General features: G+C 37.2%; 1 protein-coding gene across 13 annotated transcripts in view; it reads right to left on the bottom strand.

Moving 5' to 3' along the window:
* The window catches only part of EYA1 (EYA transcriptional coactivator and phosphatase 1), a 132,282-nt gene extending 115,104 nt beyond the window's left edge, over positions 1-17,178 (bottom strand). For 7 of the 13 annotated variants that reach the window (XM_015423883.1, XM_015423884.1, XM_015423886.1 and 4 more), the window contains exons 1-3: positions 17,069-17,178; positions 11,846-11,895; positions 10,170-10,297 (exon numbers count right to left, since the gene is read on the bottom strand). In XM_015423883.1, the coding sequence (XP_015279369.1) occupies positions 10,170-10,293 (124 nt within the window). In that variant the 5' untranslated portion in view covers positions 10,294-10,297; positions 11,846-11,895; positions 17,069-17,178. Of the gene's footprint in view, positions 1-8,519; positions 8,583-10,169; positions 10,298-11,845; positions 12,023-17,068 lie in introns of those variants that run through there. The other 6 variants (XM_015423876.1, XM_015423880.1, XM_015423881.1 and 3 more) reach the window with 2 other exon arrangements.
* Between the last annotated feature and the right edge of the window lie 3,765 nt (positions 17,179-20,943).

The raw sequence follows: 20,943 nt of genomic DNA, 5'->3' as shown, positions 1-20,943 counted from the left end.
TGCACCTGTGAGAAATTGCTAAAGAGGACAATTTGGAAACCGAATTATTTAAGATCTTGGGTACCTGAGCAAGCCAATTTCTCCACCCCTCAGTCAACTGTGACTTTTTTTTTTAGTCAATTGTGACTTGACAGCACTTTCCCCCACCCCAACCCCATTTTTCCTCTCTCAGATGCCCTCAACATTTTCTGTTCCTGGATCCACCTACTTTTACAAAGCTGTATTTTTCTGCATACGTGGGAAGACCCTGATATTTGGATGGGAGACCACTAGAGAAGAATCTGTAAAGAAAAACAATGACAAAGTCTGCTCCTCACTTGCCTTGAAAACATCTTGCTGGAGCCACCTTAGGTCAGCTGTGACTTGACAACTTTATGGCACTTTACACACATAAACACACAGAAGCGTTTGTTTGCAGTTAAAGTGATTTTTTAAAAATAATCTGCTTTAAAATGAAATGTGGGTTTGATACAAAATAACATGTCAAAGTATGAACATATCTCCTTATAACTAACTCCATTGCTTTGTATCAAACACACAAAAAATGAGGAAAAACTGATTTCTAAAGTCAAACATCATAAATAGATCCATATATTGTATTTATTATAGTGATAAATTTAACAATATGTATTATTCTCACCAAATTACACAGATATTTACTTTCCTTTTCATGAGATAACACTCTTCAAAACTTGCCAGGTTTTATTTCTGAAATTTTCTGAGCTCTCATCCTACAATGAAGTACTTAGCTCTGTTTTCAGACAAGTCCTTGGCTCAATTCACATATCACTGGGATTAAACAGCTAAGAATTGGTTTAAAACTTCAATCTCATTTTCCCATTCTTAAAGAAAACTGAGAGGGGAGAAGGAAGGGAACACACAAAACTGGTTTGTTCATGACATAATGAAGTTAGCACTTATCTTCAAACAAATGATCTTGCTTAGTGTCTGCATGCATACAGACAGGGACAAATGAAAATGCATTAATTTTATAATGATCTCCATTAGGTGTAAGTACAAACTATTTTGCACAAAAACCAAATGGGCACATGAGGTTTTGGATTATACTCTTAGGTAATGTAAATATGTTTTGTTTTAGCAACCCTTGAACGATTTATGTAAACAGACCTTTGCATTAATGAAGATCACTGGTCTGATAAATGCAACTGAAGTACAGGGTATAATATTTATTGTTTTATATTCAATTATCTTAAAGAGATTTCATATTGATTTAAATTCACTGACAATGAATCCCAGAAGATACTCTTGTGAGTTTGTTGCAGAAAAAACAACAAAGATTCTTATGGCAGCTTAAAGATGCACAAATTGACTCTCTTGACCACAAAATCGTATGCCACAATAAATCTGTTAAATCTTTAAACTAATATGACAACTCTGTGAAACACTTTACACAATTATATTTGGGTGTATTTACTACCTAAAACCCATTGTATATAATGATAGTCACATGTCCCAGAAAGAAACTTACAACTCCTACAGTCTATTTCAAACACCTAGAGCCTTCATGCACTTTCATATGAGATAGAATGTCCCTTTTCTTTAGACTCCACCCTGTTTTTCATATTTAGTAACATGCTAGTTCTATGGAATATTAGCAGGTTGTCTTTTGTGAAAAGAGGGATGGGGTGTATCTCTCCTGAACATTTAAGAATCCTTCCCCAACTTCCTTGGATCCGTGTTTTCTTTAAAAAAACCTCAACAATGTATTTGTTTATCTATCTCAATATTCCCAATGTTACATTTGCTGGGGCAAAAAACATCCCAAATACAAAATCAGACTTTTCTCTAGGTTATATTATGCCCCTGGGGCTTTTTTGTTTACAGAAAGAAAACCACGACAGAATTTTGTGGATGCTATTTACAGATGTGTAGATGACAACGCCGAAAAGGAAATGTTTGTAGAGCCACTTGTCTATGGTTTGTGCAAAACAAACAAACAAAAAAGCAGTCCAGCTAGAGTTTCACTATAGAATATGGGTGCTGATCAAAGACTTTTTGTTGCTCTTACTAAAAATGAAATTTCTATGGTGAAAACATCATATACACTGTATTTGTAATATAATTGTACTATATTTCTCATTTTGTTGTTGTTCAGTCACACAGTCAAGTCCGACTCTTTGCGACCCCATGGACCAGATCACGCCAGGCCTTCTGGTCTTCCGCCGTCCTCTGAAGTTGGCTCAATTTCATGTTCGTTGCATCTATGGCACTGTCTAACCCTCTCATCCTTTGCCGTCCCCGTCTTCTTTGACCTTCAATCTTTCCCAGCATCAGGGTCTTCTCCAGTGAGTGCTCCCTTCTCATTTGGTGGCCAAAGTATTTGAGCTTCAGTTTCATTATCTGGCCTTCCAGGGAACAGTCAGGGTTGATTTCTTTTAGGATTGACTGATTTGATCTTCTTGCAGTCCAAGGGACTCTCAAGAGTCTTCTCCAGCACCATAGTTCAAAAGAATCTATTCTTCGGCGCTCGGCCTTCCTTATAGTCCAACTCTCGCAGCCATACATGACTACTGGGAATACCATTGCTTTGACCATACGGACTTTTGTTGGCAGGGAGATGTCTCTACTTTTTATCATGCTGCTTAGGTTCGCCATCACTTTCCTCCCAAGGAGCAGGTGTCTTTTAATTTCATGGCTGCTGTCACAGTCTGCGGTGATTTGGGATCCCAGGAACGTGAAGTCTGTCACTACTTCCACGACTTCCCCTTCTATTTGCCAAGGAGTGATGGGGCCGGATGCCATGATCTTAGTTTTTTTGATGTTGAGCTTCAAGCCCACTTTTGCGCTCTCCTCTTTTACCCTGAGCAAGAGGCTCTTTAGGTCCTCTTCACTTTCTGCCATTAGAGTGGTATCGTCTGCATATCTGAGGTTGTTGATCTTTTCCCCAGCAATCTTAATTCCCGCTTGTGATTCATCCAGGCCAGCATTTCGCATGATGTACTCTGCATATATATTAAATAAGCAAGGTGACAATATACATCCTTGTCGTACTCCTTTTCCTATGCTAAACCAATCAGTTGTTCCATATCCGGTTCTAACTGTTGCTTCTTGACCCTTATACAGGTTTCTCAAGAGACATGTGAGGTGGTCTGGTACTCCCATCTCTTTAAGGACCTGCCATAGTTTGTTGTGATCCACACAGTCAAAGGCTTTAGCATAGTCAATGAAGCAGAAGTAGATGTTTTTCTGGTACTCTCTTGCTTTCTCCATAATCCAGCGAATGTTGGCAATACCTGCAAGTTTAACCTGCAAAACTGTGCTGAAAAGGCTTTGTCTTCCCACCACATAAAACCTCTTGAAATTTCAGAATTTCCCTTTCACTCTGCTATATATTTTAATATTTCACATTAATATGGCACACTGGCATATAGCTTAGTAATATCTCTAATTCTCAGTATGTCCCAATCTGTGGATACCTAAATTTAGAGACTGAGGCCATGGCTTGGTTCCTGTATGTAGAAGGCAGGGGAAGGGGGAAGGGGCCTCTCCAGGGCAATTTTGTCCTTTGAGGGAGGACTTATTTGGTCTAGCGCCAGCAGCAACCACTGGTGCTACCATGCAAGTTTCATGACTTGTGCAGTCCTGGCTGCTTGCTACTGTTTAACATCAGCCACCCCCCAAAAGCTAGTGTGGTGTAGTGGTTAGGTTTTATTTTATAAATAACAAGTGGAGGCCTGCAAGGAACATGCGGGATAATTATCTCATTCATCACACCTTTGCTTCCTCTCCTCACCCCCTACCTCTCTCACACTATTTCTCCCCTCTGCCCCCCTTTTCTTGCTCTCTATTTCTCCTCCATGCATATGACTTCCTCTCTCTTTCTGACCTGTCATCTTTCTCATTGTTTTTCTGCCTCCCCACTTCATCACTCTTTCTCTCTCTTTTTCTGCTCCACCCCTCAAATGTCCAGGAATTTCCCAACCTGGAGTTGGCAACCGTATTTATTTATTTAACAGCCAGTTTACCTTTATCTGCCTCTCTGTCTTCTGCTTTTCATCTCCACCCCCAGCCTCTACCTAGGAAAATTACAGCCTTTCTCCACAGTGGGGACCAAAGCAGCTTTCATTATTCCCTCCTCCTTTTTATCTGCACAACAACCCTATGAGGTTGGTTAGGCTGAAATATGTGACTGGTCCAAAATCACGCAGCCAGCTTCCACTGCAAGATGAGGATCTGAACCTGGGTCTTGCAGACCCTACTTTGAAGCTCTAACTGCTGCACCTCACTGGCTTTCATAGGGTGGCTGCTGATGAATGGTAGCAAGCAGCCAAGGCTAGGTGAGTCATGCAAATCAGGGGGGACCTGGCAACCCTATACTGCCAGGCCTAGAGTTGCCAACCTCCAAATGGGACTTGGGGACCCCCCAGAATTACAACTGGATTCTAGACTTGTGTTTCTTTTGGGCCCCCTCCCTCCAGGGCTGCCCCCAAAGTGCTCCAACTTACCACCTGCACTGTACTTCCATTTAATTAGCTGGTGGGCCCCCCCAAGGCCCCCTCCCAAAGAATTCCCTAGCTACGGGGCTGCCCCCACTGCCTCCCTGAACGTTCTAATCTCTCTCTCACCGTTGATGCCTGGAGTTAGATCCCTGCAGAGGCCATTTCAAAAGGTATTGGGGGGAATTCAGCCATCCCTGGAGGGATTTTTTTACTTCTTGGATTTTTCTGCAGACACAGGAAGTATACTGACTATGTAGGAAAAGCTGTTGGGGCAGAGTGAGCTTCCTGTTAGTGGAAATAAGTATCCGCACAACACGCCCTCTGTTGGAATTAGATATATAGATGAAAGGACTAAGTTTTGCCACAAGATTTAATTACTGGTGAACTCTGGTCCACATTTGTATTTATTATTAACTTCTCTATATTAACTGTTATATCATGAATACAGATTCTAAATTGGAGTTTACAATTTTAAAAAACAACTTGTGTTTCAAAAATACAATTTCTCCAGTGAAAACAAATGTTAGGCTTCCCCTTTCCTAAATATACAGAGTATAACCATCTATGCCTTCTGCAAACCAAAGGTGGGGCTTAGGACATGTCTTTTATATAGCATAACATACTGAAAACCAACCTATCCAGAGTACCATGAAGGTCCCAAGATTTCCTTGTTCAGCTAATGCTTCCCATATATGGCCACTGCCTGATAGCAAAATGACTTCCAGATTCAAGTATCCCAATTTAAACAAAGTGGGAAGTGTGAAAATAAAATACCTATTAGCTGCTCTACTAAGACAGAAATAGTATGTTACTGCTTTAGCAAAGAGTTATCTTACTGTCACCCAAGTTAATAACTGCATGACAGACCAGAACTAAAATGTACCCTACTATTCAACCTCTCACACATCTAAACAGTATAGTAATAAAGTTAAGAACACTAAAGTTCTTAATTTTTTCCCTTCAAATTGGAAACATAAGAAATATAATGTAACAGGATAATTAAGAGGCAGGAAGAGTAAGAACATAAGGAGGAAGTGAACAAAAATTGCAAAATGACATTGGTAGACTGATCTCTGTCAGCTGGAGATCAGTTGCAAAAACAGGAGATCTCCAGGCCTCCCCTGGAGGCTGGCAACCCTACTGAAATTACATAAGACTGGCAATAGGTAGAAACATAAAAATTAGCATCAGAATAAAAAATGGATAAAAATTGACACATCTGGACCAATGATAACCCCATTGTAAATGTTTAGAAAATTACAAGTAACAGTGAAAGGAATAAAATGCTTATAATAGCACATTCAATTCACACAAAATGTCAAAATGCATACATTACAGCCAGGTAATTTTAATAAATTCCCGTACTTACAGGCTAAGAACACATGAAGATCTATCTGTAATATTATGATACTACATGTGCTCAGTTGAAGGTAAGTTATATCAAACCATAGGAAATTAGATCTCACAAGATGCTCATATTCCACTGAAATAAAAGGGACCTAATACATTGCTCATTGATTTGAACAGGATTTAGGTATCCCTGACATTCTCTGGATTGCATCCAATGGCTGAGATCCATGTATGAGGTAAGACCTATGAGCTTCCACAATTTCCTCTTCCAGTTGCAGCACCTTGTACCACATTGGATGCCACTTCAGAGGATCTCCACCTTTCAGAAATTGTGGAGTGCTTCAATAAGAAGGGAGATCTCAGAAGCCCTAGTTACACGTAAGAAGCTGTCCCCATTACCAATGTGTTCATTTTGATTTATTTATTTTAAATACTTTTATATTTCCTTATCTGCTCAGACTCAAGGCAGCTAACAATGCAACACCAAATCATAAGAACACAAAACTTTGCAGTCCACTAGCAAGATGAAAAAACGCAGATTAAACAATGCACAAAATTTAAAAATGCAAATATTGCACCTAAAAATACACAGAAATTAAAATATGCACAAACGTACAGGGAAGGCAGTCAAATCTGCCATAACAGTTTACCCTCCACCAAATGATCTCTGGAGTAAGTTAGGTTATTAGTGCTGAGTAATTCTACCTACAATTCTACCACATAAAATAAAGGATGAAATGAAGAGTATTTCTGTATTGGCTACTTATAGGCATGCACATACAAACATACACTGAATGGATTAATCTGGCAACCTGAAGTTGCTGCTGCACCAATGATGAGATAATCAGTATGTTGCATTTTTCTTATAGCATTTTTTCCCCAAAAATAATGCTATCGAAGCATTGCTTTTATACAAAAAAGGTAGACATGAAAATCTACCTCACTACTATCTTTCACAACAGCACATAACCTTCTTCTATTATACTGACAGATATTTGTTAATACCAGCACATCTATTCCAGTACTACAACAATTTGAACCCTCTATAACATATGACGTATTGCGAGCATCCCAAAACACTTCATACCATTAAAAATGTGACTGAACATCTGATTTGCTTATTCACTTCAATAATCATACACAGCACAAAATAGTCTGCTGGACCTTTTCCTTGCCACCTCTGGTCTGTTTTGAAACAGTGTTGCAAAAATGCTCACTATATAGCTGAATAATTAAAAGCTTCTTTTGCCAGTCATAGCATCCAATCATGTATTTGCTATTATTACCTATAATAATTGTTTTTGTAGGTATCATTTTGATAAGTGCCTAAACAGTTTTGCTATGAGTCAAGATTCACTTTCCCTATTCCATCCCTATCTGAATACTGATTCCCCATCTGGGATCAGAGCAGAGTTTATGACAAAGGTAACAAGTTGTAACTTCAGCAATACTTTCATTTTCTCCCAACATGAATCAAAGGAATGTGGGTATGACGCAAAACAAAAACTGTAACTTATGAGGCAAAAATAATAAATCCTGAAACTTACTAAAGGAAATAAATTAATAAACTGTAATCCAAAACATAAACTTAATTTTGGGGGGGAAATCTTTCTGAATTGATTGGGACTTTTTCTGAGTAAACACACTAAGGATCAGGATAAATAAATAGCATTTCTCCCCATAGTACCACAAGATGTTAAGATGCATTATATTAATTTGGTTCAGTCGTATTCTGTCACTTCTGGATAGATCTTTTGTTCCCACAAATATGGGTGTTATGTAAGCAGCATGAAGACTTCTGACGGTGTAATACATAAAAACATACTAAGTACAAATTGTAGCAAAATATTCCATCACCCAACTAAACTCAAATTCCTTGCTCTAAAAAGGTTAACCACTAAGTGTGAAGGGAAAAATATTAGCTAACGACAGATAGACATCTATCAACCACATCCTCCTGTAGTACATAAGAGGCACATTTGAAAAGTATTAAAGAATATAGGTTTGACATGCCATTTCATTTTGGCATTTCTTTAACTCAGAGAACGCATTTAACCCTACAAGGTTCTGGATTGTAATATTCCTTAATGATGTCACAATTGCTTCTGAATCAATTTATTAACATGCAAAAACAATCCCATACAATCTGCAAGACCTATTTTCATTTAAATTAAGATGTGACTGCAATGCTGTTGTAGTGATAAGGTCACAGTATATGTAAGAATCTGGTCCATTCTATCCTTAGCCGTTATCAAACACTGATCACCTGTTTATTCTGTAACCTATTTTATCGCACATGCAATAAACAAGCAGCTCTATCTGAATAATTTTAAAATAAACATACGGAAAATAAAAGTAGACACAATCTACTATAAGAATATTTTAGTCTTTGTAATAATTTTAGTTTTAAATTGATATTGTCTACCTTCCAATATTCTGCAAACTAAAGTAACATTAATTCATATAAAGGAGATAGAACAGCTCCCACTGTGTTCAGTGGAAGTTGCATATATCGCTGAAAAGCAGGTTTGGCCTTGCTAGTGCATGGGAATTAAACCCGGATTAGATACCCCCCCCCCCCCCGGCAAAATCAGGCTCATCACTGAAAATAACCCACAGCATTTTACACTTTTAGTCAGAACTTTCTGAGAATTTGCAAAACCTTAACATGCATGCTAACAATTGTGCATTCACCAAGGCTACACAAACCTGCAGTGGTCTGTGTATTAGAATTTAACAACCAGTCTGCAGTGCTGAGCAGAGTCATGTCACCTGAAGGAAAATTACAAAGAAAATAAAGTGCTAGTACTTTTTTACATACATCCCATAAGCATATGTAGAAAAAGTCCATCAAAAACTATTTCCTATAAAGAAATTATATTAAAGGCAGCACTGCAGGCTCTGATCCTAAGCACACTTTACTTGGAAATAAGTTCCATTGAAATCAATCCATTCCATTGACTTAACTTCTAAGTCTGTTTATTTAGGAACAGGAAGCAGGTCTTATGGGTTGATCACTAGGATGAGTTAAAGTATGCTTAGGTTTCAAAACCTGAAGTTAAAAGTTTCAAAGTAGATTACAGGACTAAACTCATCACTACATTTTCAATTAATACAATATATATACTCTGTGAAAAGACTAGATAAATCAGATAATCTAAATGCTGCTTTAATGTGTAGTTTAGAGAAATTAAAAGAGCATCTAGATCTATCTGATTCAATGGAAATGACAGGTAAAAGTACAAATGAAGCATAGCCTGGTACTACATATGATATCCCAAATACTTTTAGATTAAGAAATTAGAGGAGAAATGTTTGGGAGAAGGTGTGCACAAGTATCTGATGAATAGACAATATCATTTGTTTGACTGATGCATTTTCTTAAAATACATAACCAATCTAACAAAAATGTCTAATTTTCATAAATTTGTTTTTAACATACAATACTATCTAATGATAAAGAAATGCTAAAATTTAAGACTTAGATTCTGTTAACTTAGATTCAGAACAACTGACATTTATTACAAATAATTTATATGAACATCTTCAACATTCCTCAGAAAAACCTCAGATGGATTATCCTAATACTATTGATATGCCAAGACCACCCTACTCATTCTGTGTGCACATGTAGGGTTTTAGCATACCTATTAATTCTCATCTCTTACAGTGTAATACATGTACACTGCACAAACTACAGCTGTTTATACTTTCCACTACTGAGCTACCTAAGAGGTAAACATGCTACAATGGGAGACAAAAGCATTGAGGCCTGTATTACTTAATTTGTCTGTATCACAAATTTTTGTTATTATTACAGATTTAACAATGCAAAGTGAAAGCACAGTGTAAATATATATTATACGACCCTGAAGCCACATTTATTGCTATAGTCAATTTATGATCAATTATGTCCATATCAAACCAATCAAACTGATAATACTGAGAGTTGTAAGTATTTAACATCATACTGCACAAAACATTGAAATCTAGAGAGTAGGAACATTCTGTAAATTTAGGCAAATTACTTAATATAGAATGGATAACTGACAGTCCTATGCAGCATTATTCAGTTCAGCAGTAATGCTGCATAGAATTGCACAGTAACGTCTCACAGAGCTGATATATCTTCAGACTCTTTGGGTGAGGGGGTGTTACCACCATACAAAAACAAATCTTCCACATAGACAATGAGATGTTCGAGAACAAACATTTTATTTCTCCCCTGGCATTCTGTTGTTCTTTATGTACACCATGTGCTATATGAAGTGGTATATCCCTAGACACAGGTTTGGCATCAGAACTAGGCCTAAGGCAACATCATATATTAGGAGTATTCAAAGAGAAATAAGAACTCACCTTCTGTGCCATTGGGTGTCATGGAATTATTATTTATGTGAGAATTATCAAGTTTTGGACCATTAGGGGATTCACTACTACCACTTAGACGGCTATGTGGGCTGGCTAGATCCTGCATTTCCATAGACCTAAAAAAAAGTTAGCAAATTTGACTAATACATTCAATCTGATTATGGAAGAACAATTTTCATCCTTCCACTTATCAACTATATGACCAGTTATACTATTTTAAGTGCATGATTATATTCTCAAAATAGTCTGTCTCAATTTATTTGGGTAATTCCATGTAATCAATTCATGATTAATGCTAATATTTATAAAATTCAAGCTCTAAAAGACTAAAAATACCTTTTGTCAGTCCATACCAATTATTTTTAATAGAATATGTATGAATGGCAAAAAAATAAAAATGGATTAAAAACTACATCCCAAAAGCCATAAACTTATACTGTTTGCTTGCATGTAATTTACCACCCAATTGCAATTTAATGGGCTTCCAAACCAAACAAAACACATTAAGTAATAGTTAAATCTACAGTCTACTGACAAGGAATGAGATATTCATGATGCATGTGTTTACTCTAGCAAACTACTTAATTGTTCCTCTGTTTCCGCTGAAACAAATGCAGCATTAAACATTATGTCTACTCTCTTGTTTGCTTTGTGGATTACTTAAAGCGTGCCCAATTGAAAAGGGATAAGGCCAACATACAGTGAAGCTATACAAGCATTAGTATGCCTTAGCACTTTGCAGTACTTGAACTGTCACTTAAACAAAATAAAACAAGAACTGAAAATCAGTATTTAAAAGTCAATATTTTACTGACTATATCATCTCTTTTGTGTATCTTAACCAAAATAAAACAAGAACTGAAAATCAGTATTAAAAAGTCAATATTTTACTTATATCATCTCTTTTGTGTATCTTAACTGATTAAATAAAATACTGTGATTTCCTAATCAAAACAATACTTTGAAAATATTAACTGCTATTTGCATTCTATTAAATAGTATACACTTATTTGGCAATTAAGAGCCAATGGTCGAATAACACATTCTAGAAAAATGGGAGGTCTACATACAGATGCTGACTGAAAGCACTTCAAGAATGAAGAAAAAGCCAAGGTTCCCAAATGCTTTTGGATTTCACATTTTTAAAACATCTTTTGTTGGGAAAAAGCCCTACCTTCTTAGGATAGGTTTACACAGTATACACAAAGTTTACAAAAGCAGGTCAATTACATCTGAAAATGTATTCAGCTTTACCTGGGAGAAAATCACAGGGATGTCAGTGGGATTTACTTCCAAGTAAGCATGGATGAGCTTAAACTGTACAATTTTCTACTATGAAAACATATTTTACTTTCATAGGAAAATATTCCATGCTACAGTTGTTTCCATACATGACACTGACTTTCAAAAGTTCTAATAGGAATAGATTTAAATACAAAATTCCTGGTAATTAAAAAAAACTATCTCAATACACACAATGGAAAAATGTTTGTTGCTGAATGGAACTGTCTAGATATTTGGCACATATTTAAGTTACATCTCAAAACACTGAAAATTCTTACTCCAGATTAAAATTTACACGCAAATATCCTTGCTATATCTCACCAGAATTTTTTTTAAAAACCCTTCATTTCATAGAAAAGCCATCTTGATCTTATGCTTACCTGCAAACTGAGGAAACAGCAACATCTGAACTGGTTTGGGATTTTTGCACCTGCAAACCAGGGACACAAATAGAAGCCTCTGTTATTCTACTTTCATGTCAGGTCTTAATCTAACTAAACAAAGAAATCTTCCTTGGGAAGGTAATGCTGTCTTTTAACCAAAAGAGAAGGGAGGGGGGTTACTGCTGCAGTGAAAGACATATTGTCTTTAAATTGAAGCCTCAACTGTTGTTTCCTCCAGCAGGTCTGTCCCCCTCCTGCCCATGTCATGTGGAAGGCAGCCAAATGACGGGATAGTGATTCATCATTCGCCTGTGACAGCTGCACACTGGATTACCCCTCCCCTAATCAACATGTAAAGTAGTCTTGCTAAGGTAGTTTAGGAAGAGGTGCCTGGGTAAGGTAGCTATTAACTGGGAAGGCATATCGAAGAGAAGCAGAAGCTCTAGCATTAGCACCCCAGCAGCCTCTGAAGATCTTTCAGCTTTTGTTATCACTGGCTGAATTACATTCCCCTCCCACTCCTTTAACTCTTTAACAGTCTCTTATCTTTTATCATATTGGTTTTCATCTTCATTCCCCACTCACTGTCATTTATGTTTGTGTGTCCAGCCTCTAGTCAATTTTGAAAGTCTGCAAGTAATGTTGAAAGATTCAAAGTATAGTGCTATGTTATACATCTATAAACTGAAATAATAGATTTAACTAGGCCAGAAATACCCCTTCCTCCAATTTCATCCCTTCCCAACAAAAGTTACACTAGAAATGACTAAATACGGAAAAACGTGTACAAAAAAGTTTCAAAGTATGTATGCTATTATCTAAAAAAGGCATGTTATCATTTAGATAAACACAGTAATAGTTAACAGCATTTGTGCATTCTTAATAAATGCAGACTGTTTAGGAGGCACTCTTTTTTTACAAAAAATATTTTGCAGACTTATATTGCATGGTTTCTTGTTATCACAAAATGTGTTCTGTTGGGCTGCAGTTAACTAATACTCTTTGATACCAGTTTCCTCAATAACAACTGCCAGCAGGTGATAAAGCCCAGGTGAAGACTGGCTGCTGGATTGAAAGCCCAAACAAAACTTCCCCAGGTAGGACATACATTGTCCAAATGTCTGGATTCAGAATTCCACTCAACCTGAACTGACATCTCTTAGATGATCACAGAACAAAGACAAGAGAGATGAGGCATTTTAAGTGCCATAAAAGTCATTCAGGCAAATCTCACTTATGTGTCTGTAGCTTTTGTTATTTTTAATCACTGGCAGAATTACTACTTGAGCAAAAGTATACTGCTCCTATAAGCAGCCAGACAACATATAATGTTACACACAATGGCAAAAAGTGCTCAGTAACACACACACAGAGAAAAAAAACTGCAATGTTTTTCCTGAACAGTATTTAAAATGCTCCATAGTGTGTTTTTTAATAGACCATAGCAAGCCAACTCAAACTAGAGTATCATATGTGTATTTGTATCAACTAAGCCAAAGTTTTTTTAAAAAAGAAAGAGAAAAAGACTCAAGTGTTAGATGGAAACTTTTTTACTCTTAACCCTAGACACTGCAGTAGAATGCCTTCAGGATATTGTCTCTCTTGCTACTTCTGTACACCTTGAATAAATTATAGGTGGTAACTTAGCATACTTAAGAGCTATCTCTGGTTAAAAATGTGGAAGACCACTTGAAAACAATAATTTAAAGCAAACTGGTAGTAATATAAATTTATCTTTTATATTATTTTATGATGAGATTATAATAATATATAGAATATAATTTATTAATTCCAGAACACTAATCAACAACAACTGGTTCTGAAAATAAACAATAATAAAACATCCCACCACTGCTATCTTTTCTAAAGCCAGAACTAGCAGATACTTGCATAGGTGATACCCTATATGATGCAGATATTTGCATGCCTTTTTAATGCTCCATAAGCTGTAAGACTTCATGTCCAAGATCTTCATTTTCATTAGTCATGCTTCAGTTACAGTCCTTTGCCTATTAAGGATTATTTAAACCATGTGTTGTGTGTTATGGTTTTTAAAAATGATTCTTTAATCAAAATAACTTTAAAACTACTAATCTTCACTTAGACTGGTCAACTGAATCCACATAGTGGTACAGGAAAAATAAATCTACTCTCAAGAATGCAAATGCATACAACAATTAGATACAGATGTTGGTGAAATTAGTTACAATTTACAAAATGCTACACTTCATATGTTTTCAGTTTTTTATGTGGGATGCAAATCTGCAGTGCAGTGAAGAACTGTACTTAGGATGCCCAGTTTATAGAGAAAATGCATGTATGGGTGGTACTTCAGTGTCTATTGTTGTCTAAGACAACATTACTTATAAAGTATAGGTTGTTCAAAAATATAGTTTAATGCCTCATTAATTAACCACAAGGAAAAAGGTTTGAATGATAATTAGAATTAATTCAAGAATGGACACTTTAAAATGGAGCGGGGTGGGTGGGAAATGTGGGCAATAGGCATATACCATGCACAGTTAAAACTGACCGACTATCTTTTAAATGGAAAGTGATATAGATCCTCTTTAAAATAATCACTATAAGATCACTATTTTGTAAGTGACTCTAGGCTAATAAAATGCTAAGTTTTCACACCTACTACAGATACTGCAACTCTTAGTATGTACATAGTGAAAAAGGATGAGCTACTAGCATCTTAAGCCAGTAACACCAAAATGACATTTAAGTATCATAAACTAGTAAAATCTAATTCTGATTAGTTAATGAGATCTTTTAAGTTTGCCTTTTCCCCTAATTAAATTTATAATTCTTCACAGATGTAGTATTGTTGATGTTCAATTTGTCTCTCTCATTTTGTTAAACCTCACATAGTACTCCACCAATCCACTGAATAGCCACATTAAATCTGTTAATACCATGCTCTTCAACCCCAGAAATTATTTCCAGAAGGCAAACTTGCTTTGAGAGATCATCAAACAAGACTTAAGGTACACATTTTATCACATTTTCCCTACCACAGAGCTCAGGATACAGGAGAAAATTCATGACTTTTGCACTGTTTATTATACTTTGCTAAATTACAAATCAAAAGCATCTGACAGAAAATCATGTATGAAGCCAAAAAGTTAATAATGTTCCGTGAAAAGTAAACTGTAAATGGGAAGGGATTCTAAATCTCAGCAGCACAGAGCAAATAAAATGTAGGTACTTGTCTAAATTATGGGTTTTCCAGACTTTTTTTTTCTCTTGCTAGAAGCAATTCTTATAAAATGACTGTAATTTAAAACATTTTCTGCAGCTGAAAAGAAATTTTGAAAGTAAAAATACTATGCTTATTCAAACAAATATATCTCACATGTGAGATAAAAACTTATTTTAAACCATAGTTGTGATCTAAACCCGAATCCTGAAGACAATATTTTTCATCATAACATTTCTCTCAGGAGTTTAATCTTTTTCCATAAAACAATCACAAACTTTGAACTAAGTGGAAGAAACCCCTATCCATAACTTCAAAGTACTAGTAACTTCTGTCAATGTTCATCATAGACGTGTGTATATACCCACACATACAGAGAGCGAGAGTTTAAATTAATATTAATTTTAAAATGGAACCATCCATTTTTTTAAAAAAAAATGTATTTAATTAACACCATATCCCCCCCCCCTTTCCTTCAATCAACACATGATTGTTGGTTGTTTAAACACTTGAGAAATATTATCACAGAAGGCTGAAATCTAAAACAAAAAACAAGTGCCATTCTGTAATAATGTGGGAAACTCGAAAATGTAACTTTCTTTTTTAGTCACTATGAAGTAATATATATATATATACCAAAGTACCATGAATTTATTCTGTTTCATTTGGAACTATAAACACCCCCCACACAAACACAGTGAGTACAAAAACTGAAACAGTGGCTGGTTTTCTATATCTGTTACTTTGAGTTAAAGTTGAAAATGACATATTATAAAATATTGTTAATGATAATGATCATATTATTATAATAACCTGCTCTTAAAAGAAGGTGTTACGTATTGAATACTAAAGCTAACTTTTTCATATGTATATGTGTGTGTACTCTGTTTTGTAAAAACTCAGTGATGTGCATTCATTAGATCTATAATGCTCTTGAGACTAGTAGAAAAAATGTTAAAATGCAGATTACAGAAAGCATGGCTGAAACAAAAAAAAAGTATGAAATTATGACCTTTGCAGCTTTCATTTTATTAACAAATAAATTGCTTTCGTTTAGAAAGTGTTCCAATGTTAACTTTATGGTTTGACATTTTTCTCTGAGTATCTAAAATCTGTGTTTGGGGATAATTTAACATAATTTGATGTTTTTAAATTTCAAAACGATATGTTGACACTTCTAAAATAACGTTAAGAAACAAAAAAGGTCATAAACTTCATGAAGAATGAGATGTGTAAGTGTGACATAAAGCATTGTAACACTTTAATGAGGCTCCAGTTCTTACTTCTAAATGTTCAGCTCTATGTAAAATCGGTCCTCACACAGTATGGTAGCGGAGTTGTTTATTTTGACACTTTGATAAGCCCCCACCCGTTCAGATTCAGCAGAGTTTTGCCGGTATTCGCAAAAATTAAACACTTGAACCAGGATTTCCTGCTTCAAAAAGAGCTGTCAAATCTCAGCCATATGTCTTCCTCCGTATTTCTTATGGTTTTTTTTTCCCCCTTCGCACGTCTGTCTTTTATTCAGGTATGTAAAAAAAATCATGATTTTAAAAAATCACTTATGAGCGTGTTATTCTTTTCAGTGACCACCTAACGCTTCAGAAAACCAGACACAAGTCACAAACTGCAAGTTGGATTCAATAAATAATTTAGAGCCACGTAACTTCGGAGTTGTGGGAAGCCTGCGTAGCGAACTGTGAAACACAGCCAACACGAACTATCCCCCCCCAAACGGTGACGTATATTAGGTATTAATAGGGACGCGGGGGGGGGGAGAAAAGTACAGTAGCTATCCCATCGTGGAAGATTAATCAGATCTTTGGAAAAGCACCGACTTGTTTGCAAACAGGTTATAGATGAGGTCTGTCTTTCGTACTGTTTAAAAGCTTCAACCAGTCAAGAGAGAAGAGCGAGCGAGCGAGCGTGTGTTCTTCTCTCTCACCGTTTTACAAGATGGAGCAACTCTCTTGTCAAATCCATGCACTTTTCGAAACAGCCGGGTTTGTACTTACAGCGAACAGCTCTGCGGCATCCACCAGTGTTATGTGCTCCCTTCACGTTTGCTCTCTGACTCAACCAACCACCGAAGCTCATACAGTTTTATTCCTAGATGAGAGCTCTGTGGCCTGCCCTGGTTTTTAAAAAAACAAAACAAAAACACGGCAAATCGAACAGCAGCAGACCAGCAGTGCAGCTCGCTCTGGAGGGCAAATCCGAGTTTAGAGCACAGCGTGAGTGAGTGAGTGAGTGCTGCTGCCGCGGGCTGTGCCTGCCAAACGTGCGTGTGTGAGTGTGCGCGTGTGTGTGTCTGTGGAAGAGGGGGGGATGGGTCTTCAGAAAGAAATTAAAGAACAGCCACCGAGGACTTTCCCAGGAAGGCTTAAAGTCGGAAGTGGCACCGAGCGGTCCGTCTCCAGCAGCAGCACCCAAGTCCAAACTCGTCGCTCCTCAATTCCCGCTCAAATCCCACTTTGGGCAGCGCAGCCAAGGCGTGCGCGCCCCCCTCGCGCCCCCCTCAGCCTTTCCCCTTCAGCGATACGCGGGGGCCGCAGATAGGATCGCAGAAGCGCTGGAGCAGACAAAGAAAGAGCCGGCTCTTCCTCCCCTCTCCTCTCCGGCTGCCTGTTTGCCCGGTCTTGTCGGTCTGCCCCAGCCTCAGGGCTCCCCCCGCCTTCTGTTTATTTGTAATGCAAGCCACTGGGGGGGGGGGGGGAATGCTGCTAGCAATCGAACGGAGCCTCTAAGCTGGCATGTCTGAGGCAACCTCTGCTTGCGAGAACAATTTTGGTATGCAAATGAAGGATCCCCGCGGTATGTGAATAAACAGCTGTGGGGGAAGAATGCCGCCCGAGCGCGCCCTGTCAAGCAGCGGGCGGGCTTCTCGCTGCTCTCTCCCTCTCTCTCCGGCGGCTGCTGAAGCACCGGCACCTCCGCCGCCGCCGCCGCCAAGCCATTTATCGCTTCCTAGGGCAGCGCAGCAGGCACGACGGAGAGCCTGCCCTGCACCTAGCGAGGAGGAGCCAGGAAAGGTGGAGGTGAAGCCGCCGCAGGGCGCGGAACGGGGCCGTTTCTTTTCCAGCCAGCTTTTCAGGGTCAGAAGGGGGAAGCCCAAGGCAGCTACCATGGAATTCAACCAGCGGACTCTCCATAAATGGAGCTCAGGAAGGGTTGGGGGATCCAACCAACTCTCTTCCAAACAGGCCACATTGACGTCTCTGAACTGGATCGTGGAACAGATCTCAGCTGAGCTGCCTATTAAAGGGTATAAAAAAGTGTATCCCCCCCAAAAAAAAAGCCAATTCGGAAATGTTTAACCTGCACTAAACCGAGCTCAGTGCCAACATCAAGCAATCTGACACAATAACCACAAACCTTTCAACAGTTCATAATGTGTAGATTCAAATGATAGTGTGCAAAATGAATCTTTTTCACATGCTTCTGGTTGCACTGGATGTTTAGAGTTGTCCATACTTTGTTATGGAGTTCAGTTGCATTCACTAAGGGTTTTTTGTTTGTTTCCTTTTTATACAAAAAAATCAGACCATCTTGGAACTGGGTACGTTTATGAATATAAACATCTACAATTCAAAATAAATGCCAAGAGGTGCGGAAACTGAGCTATTTAAACAATCTCATCATGCACAGACAGATTTCTAATTGGTTCACCTTCCTTTAGGAATACAAATGATTTGCTCTCAAGAAGAAAATAAATCCCTTAATTTCTACACAGCCATTGAACAGACAATTCAGATGTCCCAAATAAGATTAATTTGGGGCTAAATTTTATAATTTTGTCTTTAAAATATTTTTTTGCAATTAAGTGCATAATCTTACCTTCAGTTAACAGATTGTGTGAATAAAGGTCATTCTTATAAAAGCAAAACATCTTCTGGCAGCTGCAATATCCAACTGATTCATTTGCTCAAGAAAATATACTTTAAACAAGACTTCCCACTAAGCACAAAGTTTTGTCCTCACAGCCTTGAGAAGATACACCTAGGATATCACATTGCTCTACACAGGAAAATATTCATGAGATAGACACCTACCATATATGGAAGGTTAAGGTCAAAATCCACATATTTCTATTGGGTCTACGTAGTCAGTATAAACAATGATTAGCCTTCTTTGTATTACCCCAGTATCATGCTAAAATTACTGTTTCTACTGCGTTTTTTAAATTGCAATAGGAACAAAATTATTTGCAGTATCTTAATTCTGTAAGTGGAGACTTTACTAAGATAAAATGATTCTGTCTAAAATGTGATAGAAGCAGTAATCATGGTTTGGGGAGGTCTTTTTAAACAAGATCAACAGATAAAATGTTATTGCTGTATACCAATATTGAAAACATATAAAATATCTGTTTCTTTAGCAAAAAAAAGATACACTGCTAAAGAAAGAATGGCTACGTATTATATAGTCTTGTGCGCAAAATAACTGTAGAAACAGCCAAGAAAGGGGGAGGGGAAAGCACAAAAAATCTTTTTCACAAATACAGGCTCATTTGTATAAGCCCATTAAGAACATTTAGAAGTTGCATAATGGATGTTGGTCAATGTTGCTTCCAATTGTTCATTTGTGTCCTTCAATTGGAATTTGCTTGATTAATCAAAATTTATCTACATTAAAATCATGTATATACAAATTTATTTTACAAGTGTTAACAGACAAGTAGCTAATTTTCTGACTGTCATTCTACATGAGATAGATAGATATACAGAGCTCAAAAAAGCCTGTAGAGATTCCTCTGTGAATACCTTAATGACCTTTTACTAAAGCAATGATACTTGCATAAGCAATGACTACAGATTAAATATGACAGCTTTGTCACTACTATAGAACTCTATCAGAAATATATTCTGGAACTGAATAACTATTTTCGATTATTCGATGTATTCAGTAACATCTGCAAAACTTGTTCAGCATAAACATTATTTTAATGCACTGCTGCCTCCCAGTCTACAAAGGTGTTGTGCTTTCTTTTTGCCATACTACTGCTACTGGGGTCCAGATTTTCAACAGATTCAAATAAGCCCAATTAGATTTCTTTGTGAGTTCTGTTTGTGCCAGCTAAGGCTTCTTCTCTTTAAGACTTTACAACTGATTTTCTGTTCTTCACACAACACAGGGGGGAGGGGCTCCATTAACTTACATGGCTTCATGTATTTCCTGTTCTTATTTTCATTTATTGTCTAATCAAGGCTGCCCAGTCTGAAGTATTTACATTGCTGCTGGGATTTTTGTTTTGTTTTTTCTTTTTTACAGAGGGTGTCTACTAGGGCTGTGTTCTTACATGCAACTTGTTCAGCAATAAATTCCATTAATTTGGTGGACATTATGCCACATATATGTATTTAGGATCAAGGTGCCAAACTCTGATTCTGAAGTTTTTTAGGCTGTGCTCCAAAGCACAGCTATAATCCAATGAATTTCCATTGAAATCAGTGGGACTGACTTTCAGATACTGGTGTTTAACCTTAGGAAATTAGTGTGAAATAGGCTTAGCTAAACCCCACTGAATCACCCCATTAGTTACTTCTTTAAACAAATAACCCCCTTTCCAAAGAAAACTCTTTGCAAGATGATGTATGATAAAAACACAATAAAACAATTATAAAAGCCAACAAACAGAGCAAACCTAAAATATAGCTGAGCATACTCATATTCCAGCTGTTGACCTAAACTGGAAGGTTTTTGTGTGCTTCCTAGGAAACTTAAGGGAAGAGCTTAAGCAGACCCCTCCAGAGAAGGTCCCACAGAGCAAGTACCACATCAGAGGATTCTCTGGCTCATGTCTCTACCAATCTACTACTATGGCTAGAAGCCCAGTCTCCTTTGCAGATCTCAACAAATGAATAAGAAAAGGCAAAAATATTTAATGCAA

This window comes from Gekko japonicus, unplaced genomic scaffold, assembly GCF_001447785.1.
Source record: "Gekko japonicus isolate JY-2015 unplaced genomic scaffold, Gekko_japonicus_V1.1 scaffold289, whole genome shotgun sequence".
Classification (NCBI taxonomy): Eukaryota; Metazoa; Chordata; class Lepidosauria; order Squamata; family Gekkonidae; genus Gekko; species Gekko japonicus.
The sequence above is the reverse complement of the archived record's forward strand: the minus strand, read 5'-3'. Positions and strand labels throughout refer to the sequence as shown.